The 12,136-nt window shown below is 40.8% G+C and overlaps 1 protein-coding gene across 4 annotated transcripts; it reads right to left on the bottom strand.

The window, feature by feature from the left end:
* Window positions 1–317: 317 nt before the first annotated feature.
* On the bottom strand, window positions 318–11,786 carry golm2 (golgi membrane protein 2). 4 transcript variants are annotated; one of them, XM_040134395.1, is made up of 10 exons: window positions 10,639–11,786; window positions 7,159–7,213; window positions 6,874–6,976; window positions 6,388–6,478; window positions 5,971–6,094; window positions 5,600–5,680; window positions 4,786–5,064; window positions 4,568–4,705; window positions 2,556–2,723; window positions 318–1,377 (listed from the first exon to the last, which is right to left on the bottom strand). In XM_040134395.1, the coding sequence occupies exons 1-10, from the start codon at window positions 10,963–10,965 to the stop codon at window positions 1,301–1,303; spliced, it is 1,443 nt and encodes a 480-aa protein (XP_039990329.1). In that variant the 5' UTR covers window positions 10,966–11,786; the 3' UTR covers window positions 318–1,300. The 4 variants fall into 4 exon arrangements, with proteins under 4 accessions (XP_039990329.1, XP_039990321.1, XP_039990346.1 ...); XM_040134387.1 differs by having other exon boundaries at window positions 5,600–5,683; window positions 10,639–11,784; XM_040134412.1 differs by lacking the exon at window positions 2,556–2,723 and having other exon boundaries at window positions 10,639–11,783.
* Window positions 11,787–12,136: the final 350 nt, after the last annotated feature.

Genomic DNA, 12,136 nt, shown 5'->3' with positions numbered 1-12,136 from the left:
GACAACCCGTCTTTGTGGCTCTTCTTTTACAAGCAAGAGTTAAATGACTCAATATTTACTAGGGAAACAATAGATCGGACATGTGTGAAATTCGTGCTGTAAATGGTCAACAGATGCCTTATGATTACTGAAAAGAAAAGCACAGGGTATTTCATTTATGAACTAAAGACATCCAGGCGCTGGACACCTATGGCCGTCTTTACAGCAAGAAAGTAGCAGACTACTTAACTTTAAAAAGCTGTATCACCAGAGTAATCCATTCGCTACAATGGTTCTTACATCTACATTGACTCCAAAGCATTATCACAACTGACAAATGACATGAAGCATCACCTTTAATAAAATTAAATTACATTCAATCTGCCTTTCCATGAGAAATCACTTTTCCTGGCTGCACAAACAGAACTGATTTCATGTTAACTGATTTCCCTAAAGATGAGGAATTAGGTTTCCTCTGTACAAATGGTAACAGTTCAACTACATTATGTACAAGAGACCTCATTAATGGAAGCATGTGTACAGTATGTCAGTTCCATATGTGCTCACTTAATTTTTGCACACTGTGGAGGATACTAACATTGCTCTAAGTATTGCTTAAGCATCAGTATTTTACTCAATTTAATTATTAATAAAAAGTTTTAAATGCATGCAGTGGCATCATTATCAAAAACAAAACAATGAGGAGCACTTTTGAGTGTCTGTCACAAAGAAAAGAAACTGATTTAATAGGCCATGAAAAGAGTCCTTGGCATTTGTAAAGTATTCCCATTTCTGTAAACAAAAAAAAAAAAAAAAAAGTCTTCCATATAAGAGTCCCAAAATTATGTTAGAAAGGCAGAATGCCGCATAAGTCTTCTTGATAAACATCTCAGGTGAAGAGTTTGTTTACGTGAAGCAACAGCAACCTGAAAAGAAAAGTAGCAAAAACAAAACACAGTTCGACCTCAAAGTTCATTTGTGAGTCAACAGGGCTCATGTAGACCGCTCTGTTATGAACTGAGGCAGTTATCAAATAACAAAACTCAACGGTCAATGTACAGTATATCACCTCTACTGTCTTAAAACCATTAGCAAATCAAGAGCAGCTCAGGACCATGCCATGATTTTCTTTTCCTTTGTATTATGTTACATTATTCAGAATTAATTCATTAGTTACAATGTCTGTCCAGTCCATGACACTGAGGATGCACCCTGTAAATTCTTAAACATACTGATGTTCAAACAATTTTGTCAAGAGAGACCTTGATTGTAGAGGGAGGTCTGAATATTTTTAATGAGTTACGGCTGTATGAGTTCCCATTCAAAGAATGTCAATGGCTTGATGTCTTTTCCCATAATCCACAGCCCGATCTCCCTGCATGTCCCGATCGTCATCATCTGGAAAAAAAAGCAACACACACATTAGAGGTTAAGTAATAGACAATATACTTAATGAAGTGTTCTAACCATACTCCATTATCACATAACAAAACATATACTTTTGCATAAAGTTACTGCATATGACTGATCTTAACTATGTTCTTGCCATCAGTCCAATCACATCAGTAGGAGCGCAGTCAGAAAGTATCAGGATTTCTGTTTTTCCATTGTTTTAGATATACTTCTGCACAACTGGATTTGAAATGAAACAGTGACTCCAGGTGCTGAGGATGTTCACATCCTTTAGTGTGAGCAGCCCTTTTTCTTACATAGTTTTCCTGATTTAGCAACAATGACTGATCTAGAAGAAATTTATTGAGGATACATATGATTTTAGGAGGAAATATTTCCTACATCTATATAGTATATTATTTGCTTCATTGTTGGTCATTATAAAACAAGAACCTCCTTGATTTCTTTTAAATCAGATAATGCAAACTGAACAATTAAACATGACAAAAATGACAAATCATAGCCATACTCTAATCACTGGGCAGACATGACAAATCTTTTTTTTTTTTTTTTAGATGGATGAATACAAAAATAGTTTTCTCCAAATGCAGTAATCAAATATTAAAATTCTAATCTAATAGGTAAATCAGAAATTCTTGGCAGGACACAATCACAACAAAGCAAAAAAACAAAACAAAAAAACACAGGCATGCATTTCAATATTTCAAGGAGAACACAGACACATTCACGAACACAGTGAGCTATATTTATCTACTGGTCTAGATGTGGGTCAGATGTTTGGTGGGCACAGACAGGTGGTATAGCTAAAAAGAAGCACAGGCAGTAGACAAAATACTAGACGGCAACTGAATTACTCTCACAGAACCGTAAGTTCCTGGGTCAAGTTTTCCCTATACAAGGGAGAACTGGGTGCTAAAATGCCTCACACAATTCAGTTACTGCATATATAGCAGTTCTGCTTTCACCCTGAAGGTGTTCATCACAATTCTTGAATATCTACAGTTTATGATGGATTCAAGGACCAAACTCAGGGTACTGTGAGCTAATCTAACTGTCGGGACAAATGCAGTGGGCGGCAGCAGGACAGGGGTGGAGGGAAGGAGCAGGGGAGGAATGGTGGATACACATCTGAACAGGCAGTCCAGTCCCCCGGCCTGGCTCACCTTGAACGTCTTCCTCCCCACCATCACCATCCTCTTCCTCATTGTAGGCCAGCTCAGCCTGCTTGTCAGCCTCATACTCACCCACGTTCCCATCATCCCCATTGTAGTCCGCTAGCTTAGAGCCGTGTTGCGGATCTACTGGGGACTCGTTCTCATCAAAGAACCGGCCTGCAGGAGGCAGAGAAGGGCCTCATCAGGAAGGGAGGGAAGCGGAGGCAGTTGAAGGGAGACAGGGAGGAATGGGGGAAATACTGCATAATGAATGCATGAAGGAATAAGTGATTGCATGAAGAGTATGATAAAAGATAAGGTAGATGAGGCTAATGGATACGCGGCTGTAGCTTTTAATTAGAAGACAAGTGTTTCTGAAGAGTAAAGGAGGGTCAATCACGGACTTGAAAGCAGAGAGCCAAGTGGAAACAAATGGAGCTCCCTTGTGATGATGGAGTGTTAAAAGTCTGGAAGGCACTGAGCACTAATTGAGTTATGGGTTTGGTCATTTGTAAAATCCATTCAATCAATCAAATCCAATAGCCCTGAAGTAAATCCTACCATGTTTACTTTTTGTTGGTACTGTGAGAAGTGTTGATTCAACTCAAGGGTAATTTATAAGGCCATAGATACAGTTAGTGTGGTGTTTTATTGAACTGCATTAAATACAAAAAGTCTCTCAAACATGTTGTCCTACTCTATTAATATATGTAAGGAGGACAGTGAATAGAGCTTCAGATACAGAGGTCTAATAATTGTTCTATATGCTATAAACCAATAATTGATGTGTGTTAAAATATTAAAAAAAGCAAGAATTCTTTTAGATGCCTTTTTACTGGATATTTTGGATTTGAACATGTCACAGTTGAACAGTAATGTATTTTCCTATATAATTTCCAACATTTTTCAATGTTTTAACTGCTTTAATATTGAACAGTGGGCATTTCGTTATTACAGGTGGTCATATTAGAGACAACTACACAAATTGATCAAGTACCAATAGGTCAGTTCAAAATGACCTGATCAGAGTTTTCTAAAATTCTCAATCAGAAAATTGAATCATAAAATATGTACAATGAATAAAATTTTGATGAAATAAGCGCAACTCAAATAGTATTTTACTGCTTGATCTATAATGGCTGCCTGCCGTCTATCACGACAGGCATACGAGGATCTGAGGCAGTTTATGTTCCTATGTAGCCTCACAAAGATTTGGGATGGGACTCGACTGGGTGGGACTCGAGATGCACTGAGCGAGGCAGTATCTTCAGGCTGCTCGTGTCTAGTAAGTACCAGACACTGCCAAAAATGTGACATCTGGTGGGTGTCGGGTGTTAAATTGCCATAATAGGATTCAAGTGTAAACAGATCAGAGGCACAAGATTAGAAGAAAAACAAAATGAAGACGTGAACTGAATACAGTGAGTTTCCTAAGCAGCGGGGCTGCAGAGGGTGAGATGGATGTGTAAGGGAGATGAAAGAACAGAACATTTGAAAACAGGGAGAAAATGCAGCAGAGCAGAAGCCAGGCAGCAGGAAAGGATCATCTGGGAGCCAGGTGTGTGTCGTTTATCTCCTCTCCTCTGCAACTGAGCTCTCTCTCTACTCCTTCACATTGTTCCTATCCATATCAATGGAAGACTTTAATTCAATACTCAGATACTCTGGAATACACGGAAATTCTAACTTTCATGAAAATGTGTTACGTAGAAGGGGTGTAACCGGTTAACAAAGGGCAAAATTCACACAGCACATCACCAAATTGTGTTTTACTCTCTGCGTTGGCTCACATTGCAGAGATCTGGGAGGCAGCAGCTAAGCACAAAGGCAGAGCTAACAAGAACAGCTGTGATTTTACTTCAGTTTGAATGTATAATTTATTTTTTCCCATCCCCTCAAAAACAATCACCAGTCAATGAAATAACAAAACAAAAACAAAAAAAAAAATGCAACCCCTCCAACCACTACCTCCCTTGCCAATTACAGTATTCCCTTTTTCAGAATGTAATGGAGGAACTCACTATGACGGTGGTGTACTGGCTCTCCTGGGACTTGGTCTTTGGCGTGGTGAAGTTGGATGGGGTTGGCCACCTGGGCAGGGTTGGGAGGCAGCTGAATCCCCTTCATGTGTTCGCTGTCACCCTTGACATTGTCTGGAGCTGACAATAACAGAGAGTCTTAGATGCTGTTATATGTATGACTGAAATCAAATATCAAAATGATGTGGTGCATTCTGTACCTCGAAGCTGTTTCTGCTGTTCTCCCAGCTCGTCTGCCTTGATACCTGCCTTGTTGTCTTCTTCAAACACTATGGGTTTGTCTGCCGGTTTGATGATGCCTGGAGGTGCAATCACTGCTGCTCGGCCCTCCACTCTGTCCTGCTGCAACCTGGGCTGGTCCAGGGACAGGCCCTGGCCCCCAGGGCCATCAGCTGCCCCGACTCCAGGTCCAGCACCAGCTCCCACAACCATATCAGGGGCCTCATCATGCTTCTGAGTGATGGCTGGTTTCTTCAAGGCTGTAAATAAATGGAGTTGCAAAGTGAAAAAGCTTGGAAAGTAAGTCAGTTCTGATGACTATTTGTATTTTACTTGCCAAAGTGACAGAAATAAAGTAGGTGTTTGGAGCTACAACCCCAGAAAAGCATTTTTTTTGGTTTTGTTATTTTTAGATCCTCATGTTCAGTGACACATACACATGTGACATATGACACAGCTCTAAGCACAGTAGTAAGTGATTTGTGAGTCACATCTGTACTCCATTGGTCAGTTATTTTTCTTTAGTGTTGGTTTCAATGCCACAGTATTCAACTACTTAAATTCTGTGTTTGTGCAGGCTGAGTTTACTTCTCTCCCCCTTGGCTGTTGTAGTCCCCTCAATGAGTTGCAGCTTCAAAATCATTAGGCAGCAATTTGCATGCGTCTATATTTAAAATCTAATTGGTCTATACACGGGCATTGGGTATGTTGTTTAATTTGACCTTGCTCTGCCCGCACTGCCTTTGGGTATGTCAACCTAAAAATAGTTCCTGATAGTTCAAGTCCACTGCTTACCAAATTGCACTTCATCGATTTTTCCCACCTCACTGTCTTCAATACCCGGCATGCCAGCATCACTGCCAGGCTTACCCATCTCTTCTGTAACAGAGCAGAAGGAATGTGACTTAGGTAGTAGACAGGTTGACGTTTAAATAGTTTGATGAGTTCCTTGTTACACAGTTATATAAACAGCAACATACACAGGAAACTAACAGAGGGTAATTACCATATAAATTAAAGTTCTGCAACATTTATATGAGCATTTGGTGCATCTGCATTTTCTCCTAGCAATCGAAGACTGCATTTACCGTGTAAGCACACAGCAACAGAAGGAAGAACAGTCAAGACAGTATAAGCCTTGGTTGACTCCATCACTCCCACTGTACCTTTTAAATCTGCACTGTCATGCCGGTGAGTGGCCACTGTATGTCGCTCTCCACCCATGTCCATACCGGGTGCTCCATCTGCATGTCTACCTGCCACTACACCCTTTTGGCCGTCCATTACACTCTGATGAATTATCAAAGGTGAATCAGAAAAAGAAGCATATGATAAATGGAGAGAAGACGACACTCAGTGCAGTGAAAAGGGGAGCTTTAACATGAACAGAGACACAGAGGAGGATGAACTGCGTTTAGCTGCTACTATCACTACATATGTTGAGAGAATATTCAGCTACAGTGCTGAATAAATGCAATGTGTACCAGTGGGCATGGGGCTCCTCAGGCAAAACCTTTCACTATTTACTAAAGAGTCACGAGAATATTCTGAATCATGTTTGTCAAGATTTAATCAATACTAACCTGTCTTAGCTTTGATGCTTCTTTCTCCAAGGTCTTTTTTGATTCTTCATACTCGTCTTTCAGTTGTGCAATCTGACGTCCACACTGTAAACTAGTAAGCATATATTTCTCCTAAATTTCACCCACTTCATCTGAGATTTTTTCACCATACTATAAAACTGATTTGTGCAAACAGGCAAAAATAAATTTTTGAAAAACTGCAAAAGTGAGCTAGATATGTATCTATTCTAAAAACCTTTAACCACCTCGTATAAGTGAAATATCAGTGAGATTAGATCAGACAAAGAAATAAGGAATAATGATTACCAGTGACCTAATATCACCTGATTTTTGTGAATATTCAATTGAAAAAACCAATAACTGTCATAATAATGGATCATTTAAGTAGCAAAAGTTCACATATTGAGAAGTGAATTAGACAGTTATTTGAAGTGAGGGAAAACCACATCATTAAGACTGACAAGAGTTCGTAAAGATTTAACATACCTCTCATACTCCAGTTTTCTTTCCAATGTAGTGCTGTTTTTCTTCACTTCTCTTAGCTGCTCCTCTTGTTTCATGAACTCCTGCTTCAACTCCTTCAGCTGCTCTGTTTGCCACAACACAAACATGCACCCACACGCAAACACATATACACAACATTTTGGTGAGGTTTAGGTGTCTGTCTGTTAAATGCACTACATTTCAGCTACCAGAGAACTTTGAGACTTTCTATCATTACAAATGTGTCTGAGAGTGCCCTCTACTGGCCAGACAAGGCTGAAGTCCTACCTTTCAGCCTCTGGATTTCTGTCATTTGGGCTGTGACATCACCCTGCAGCTTCATCTGTACAGAAGAGAGAAAAACGAGTTTCAGGAATCAGGAGGGAAGAGCTGCAGAAATTGCTCTACTCTTAAAATCAGTTCAGTAAATACACAGATGACTAAAACGTGACTAAACCACAACAGATTCTTTAATTAGTAGACAAAAACATTAACACCAGGAAAACCAGGGGGAACTAGTTTGTCTCGTTTTCCTGTGTAAGAAAGCCTCACAGCCCAAACAGATGGCACCCAGTGTGACATTTTACTTAGTTACTGCTACAAGGCAAACCTTCCTGCCTATCAAAATCAGTAAGAGGTATTAAGACATTAAGCCAGTGCCTGATCGCTGATATCATGCTGAGAAATTATGCTTTAGGATGCGTACAATTGAAGAAGCATCTCACTAAATTTAACTGATCAAGTGCTTTGTAACATGCTATGTATGAGGTATCAACGTCTGTAACTCACACATAGCTGGTTTACAATCTTTTTTTTAAGCAGGCTTTTATTCTCTAGAGTACTTTACTTGCACTGAGTGACCAAGAAAAACACCTGTACACTGTAAAGTAATCCAATTCAATAGCTCGGTAATAAACAGTACTGATGTAAAACTTCAAACTCTGATGCTCACTGTGATATCATTAATTGAAACTGTTGGCTGCTCTTTATTTTGTGTTTTAAGAAAACTCTCAGTTGTGTGCATAAACTCTTGAAGGGAGGGAAAAGGGGCAGAAACCAAAATCTTATAGGGTTTCAAACATTCAATCCCTGTAGGTTTAAATTTAAAGTTCTAGTTTCTAAAAAAAAATAAAATAAAATAAAAAATAAAAACACAGCGGCTGTGGTTTTCTTGAGTAATGTCCACACTTTTATATTACAATGGTGACAAGTTTTGAAGCAGACAGAAAGTATCACAGAGCACCACGAAAGCTTGCGGCGTCATTATGTTACAAAAAATATTGTTTTGCCAAACTACAGAAGACGCCATTTTTTACCCAGACTTCAGCTAAACAATAACTGTTTGTAATATACTGGACAGCTGTGATGTGAATTATGCCGCGGAAGAGGTTTGAGAGATTCTTATATTTTTTTTTTTCTTTTCCCCAAAACTGTGGCATCTTTGGAATCAATTGTGATTGTCTAAGCTCTTGAATGACTTATAACAAACTGAAACAGAAGGCAGTGAGGAAAGAGTTGATAGAAAATACACATCAGCTTCATCCTATCATACTCACATAGGTGGTTAACAGCTTTCCCCCACAGCCTACTGTTACTGGCTATAAAGACAATGACACGGCCAGACAGTTTACATATTGTATGAAGAACTGTCTCCTGCATAATTCATTCTTGCACCTAATGGGTACAAGACTATATATGCTGTACTATACTCTCTTGAAGCCATTTAAGACTCAGCTGTCACTGTTTTCTCTACATTGCAAGCTTCTCACTGTATGTAGCATGAATCTCTGTTGAAACAGGGTTGGGCTGTTGACAAAAGAAAGGAGTAGACCAACTGCTTTTCAACACCTACCTACCTTTATCTTAAGGAAACAAGGACCCGGATGCTGGAGTTACTACCAAATCACTAGGAAGTATTCCACACTTCACCATCTATACTCGCCTCAAAAAAAATCTCTACTCTTTTCATCTTTTTTTTTTACCTCTTCCATATTGAGAAACAAATTAGCTGCCAAAAGGGATTTTAGTGTCAAAAGATATGAAAACACACATGAAAGAAAAATACAAATTGGTCAGTGAAGTATAACTGTTGTTTTAGAAGATTAGACAGTGCTAGCATAGCAGGCAACTAAACAGAAGGCAAACTGTTACAGGATTTGTTTGGCTCTAATTTGATTTGGCCACTGATATTCCTGCTGATCACCTTGCAAATATACTACAGGGTTCCTTTAGTGTACAAGTAAGTTTTCCAAATCACAATCCAACCTTTTCTCACAATATGGCTGCTTGTGATTGTGCAGACAGGCATAAAGTCATAATCTGTTTCTAGTTAAAACGATGGCTCACAACCTCTGAGAACGTCATGTCTAATGTGCCCCAGTTTAGTTATACAGGCTAGACACTGAAGACCAGCAGTGGTCTAGCTATGACGCTAAACTGCGCATAGGACAAACATAAGTTAAACAAAATTATGCTTCACCATGAGAAATGAGCAAGTCAGACTGGATGCAAATTACAGGAAAACGTCCCCCTCATCTGTTGTGTAAATGTCTGCCAGGGCAGCCGGACACACCAATCAATGTTCAGAGGGTGGGGAGAAACAAAAGACAGTGAACTGCCGGCTGGGCCACTGTGCAGGACAAAAGGTTTGAAGAGCCTTGTGGAGCATACAGACGGGCCGCTCGCAGTGAATACTTAAAGTACTCCAAATGTGTAAAAATGTGCTCATAAAAAAACAACAGCATTAGACCCTTTCCCTCAAAGACGTAAAAGAATATTAAAATACGCGAGAGAGCTAGAAGCTGTGCTCCAGAAAAATAATTGTAGTGGAGCGGACTCAGGTGAAAGCGGTGGACAGGTGGAAAAAAAGTGTTTGGATGAATGAGTTCCTGGCCAAGGACGAGTTGCATTTATCTTCTTCCACTTGGTACCACAGGCTACTAAAGACAAACCATTGCCCTCCTTATAATGCCTATCATCTTGCTCCTTTAAAAACAGATACATGAGCCAATACCCTCCATCTAAAATGAGTTATCCAAGTTTTTGAAGGACATGCTCCATCTGATACAGAATTGGAAGAATACAATATAAATCAGGTATCGTGATGGGACTAGATATGGTGCGATGACTTAGGTTGTTGTAATATTGTGATGTGATGGAAATATTGTGTTTTCCTAATTGCAGGACAGTTACGTGATACTTATCTAAAATTGCCTGACTAGTTTAGTGAAATTAACAATGAACCTGCTTGGCCATTATAGCCCCAATACTATTTGCTTCCTTAGAGAAAGTGCGTCCCAGCCCACCAAATTAAATACCGTATGAGAGCACAACAGGGTTTCTGCAGGGTTCACCAGGTTAAATTGAAGACAGGCATTTTACAGGTAACGTTACTTCCAATGGCAGGCAAGAAAAAAAAATGAAAGGAATTCTATATAAGTCGTTGATACCTTCTAAGGCCTTTTTATGTTTGCGGAAACTGAAATCAGTGCTTCTAAATCCTTTTCAAGGCCCGCAGATACCCTGCATTAACAGTCAAATCTACTCCGACACTTGACTTTGGTAGTGTCGCCGGGCTTTGCCTGGGCATGGTTTCGTCAAAAGGCTTATCCCGGTCTGTGAAAACTTTGGTGACGTGTTTCTACCTTCAGCGTAAGGTGCACCCATTGAGCATTTCTATGAGCGCTAGATTCCAGCGAGTACTGGCCCAGGGGCAGGAAACGAAACTCCCCCAGCTCCAGGCCTGGGATCGAAACGTCGCTTCCGTACCTTTTCATCAGAGCACTTTTTGATGAGCGCCTCTCGGGCCTGCAGCTTGCCCTCCAGCACGCTGTAGTCTCCATCCTTCTGGTCGATCTGCTTCCTGTGCGTGTCCACCTGCACCATAAGCTCCGAGTTCCGCTTCTCCAGCCTGCTCCGCGCCGCGTCCGTGCGCTTCACCTGCGTCTGTACCTCCGCCAGCTCATCCAGCAAGCGGCCGTGCTTGTTGGACACTGTCCAGTAGTTGAAAGACAGTATGGCGATGATCACCATCAAGAAGATGAGGATGAAGGACGGGAGGCGGCCTCCCCGCCGGTTTGCACCAAACCCAACCATTTCCTCAACTAAGTGTAGCGTTACTTCGGGCTGTTGTCTCAACCTACAGAGCTCAGTGAGAGGATTCTCCCGGTGTAACACACATCCGTCTACGTGACATGCCGTGTATATGCGGCAACCGCTCCGAAATGCAAACACTACACAGACTCGCGGTCATCAATGTTCAAGACTTTTCACATTTCTACCGATCTTTACTCTCCTTCCTCCCTGCGCACACTGGGCATGTTCGCTGCAATTCTTCCTGTCAGTAGATGAAATCCGCCCGTAGGGACGTGGCCTAGCTCAGCTGGCAACGTTAAACACAGCAGACGAGACTAGACGTGGACAGCAACACGGCTCCGTGGCACCAACCAGAGCAATTACAAATCACACACAGCTAGCTATATAACGCTAGCCGTCAGTTACTTCGTTTCTTTTTTTAGCTCCTTTAGGACACTGTTTATGCTGGCGCTTGGAGCTCTTTTGATCACACAATACCCGTAAAAACCAGAGCACGGATGATCTTCGATTCCGACTTGATGTTAATCTTAGCGCCTACCAACGTTACCATGTCCAGCTAACCACTTCTCACAAGCTAGCAACGGCAGATGCGAGAACACAAGCAGCTACTGTCAGACAAAACCAGAAGCATCGTCTCTTCTTGCGCAGGACGGATGTAATCCCTGTGATATAACTAACTAAAATCCTAACAAACACCAAGGTACGGGCTTTTTTTATCACAATCTCCACGAACCGCTGCACACCAAACGTGATTTCTGCGCTGAGTGAAGCTTGACGGATTCAGCCTACGCTGTTTCCGCTACAGAAGCGCAACTGCATTTCAAAATAAAAGTAAAAACTGAGCGTTTAGCAGCACAAAGAATGCGTGGCTTTGACTTCTTGTTTTTAGCTTTGGTTGACGCCTATGAGCCATTTTGTGGGTTGTAGACTTAACATTCACACTTGTGTCTTTAATGATGGACGAAAACCATTGGCCTCGCGGTGACGCAATAAACCCATATGAAAACAGAACAACTTCAATGTAGAGAGTAGTGCCTAAAAATCGGAAGCTGATAGGCGACTGGAGGAACACTTAACAGTTATAATGAAATGAGGGTCCAGATTTAATTATTTATTCACATTTAGGATATTAAACAAGTGTTGCGTGTCAGTCTTGAAATCAAAAGCCTAC

Source organism: Xiphias gladius, chromosome 1 (assembly GCF_016859285.1).
Source record: "Xiphias gladius isolate SHS-SW01 ecotype Sanya breed wild chromosome 1, ASM1685928v1, whole genome shotgun sequence".
Taxonomy (NCBI): Eukaryota; Metazoa; Chordata; class Actinopteri; order Istiophoriformes; family Xiphiidae; genus Xiphias; species Xiphias gladius.
This window is presented reverse-complemented; position numbering and strand designations above follow the sequence as displayed.

Coding starts and splice junctions, on each gene's coding strand:
- golm2 (XM_040134387.1), bottom strand. CDS start 10,965: ATGGTTGGGTTTGGTGCAAACCGGCGGGGAGGCCGCCTCCCGTCCTTC. Junction 4,706..4,785: donor ACAGCAGAAACAGCTTCGAG/GTACAGAATGCA, acceptor TGTTATTGTCAG/CTCCAGACAATGTCAAGGGT. Junction 2,724..4,567: donor GCCAGTACACCACCGTCATA/GTGAGTTCCTCC, acceptor TGCCTCCTGCAG/GCCGGTTCTTTGATGAGAAC.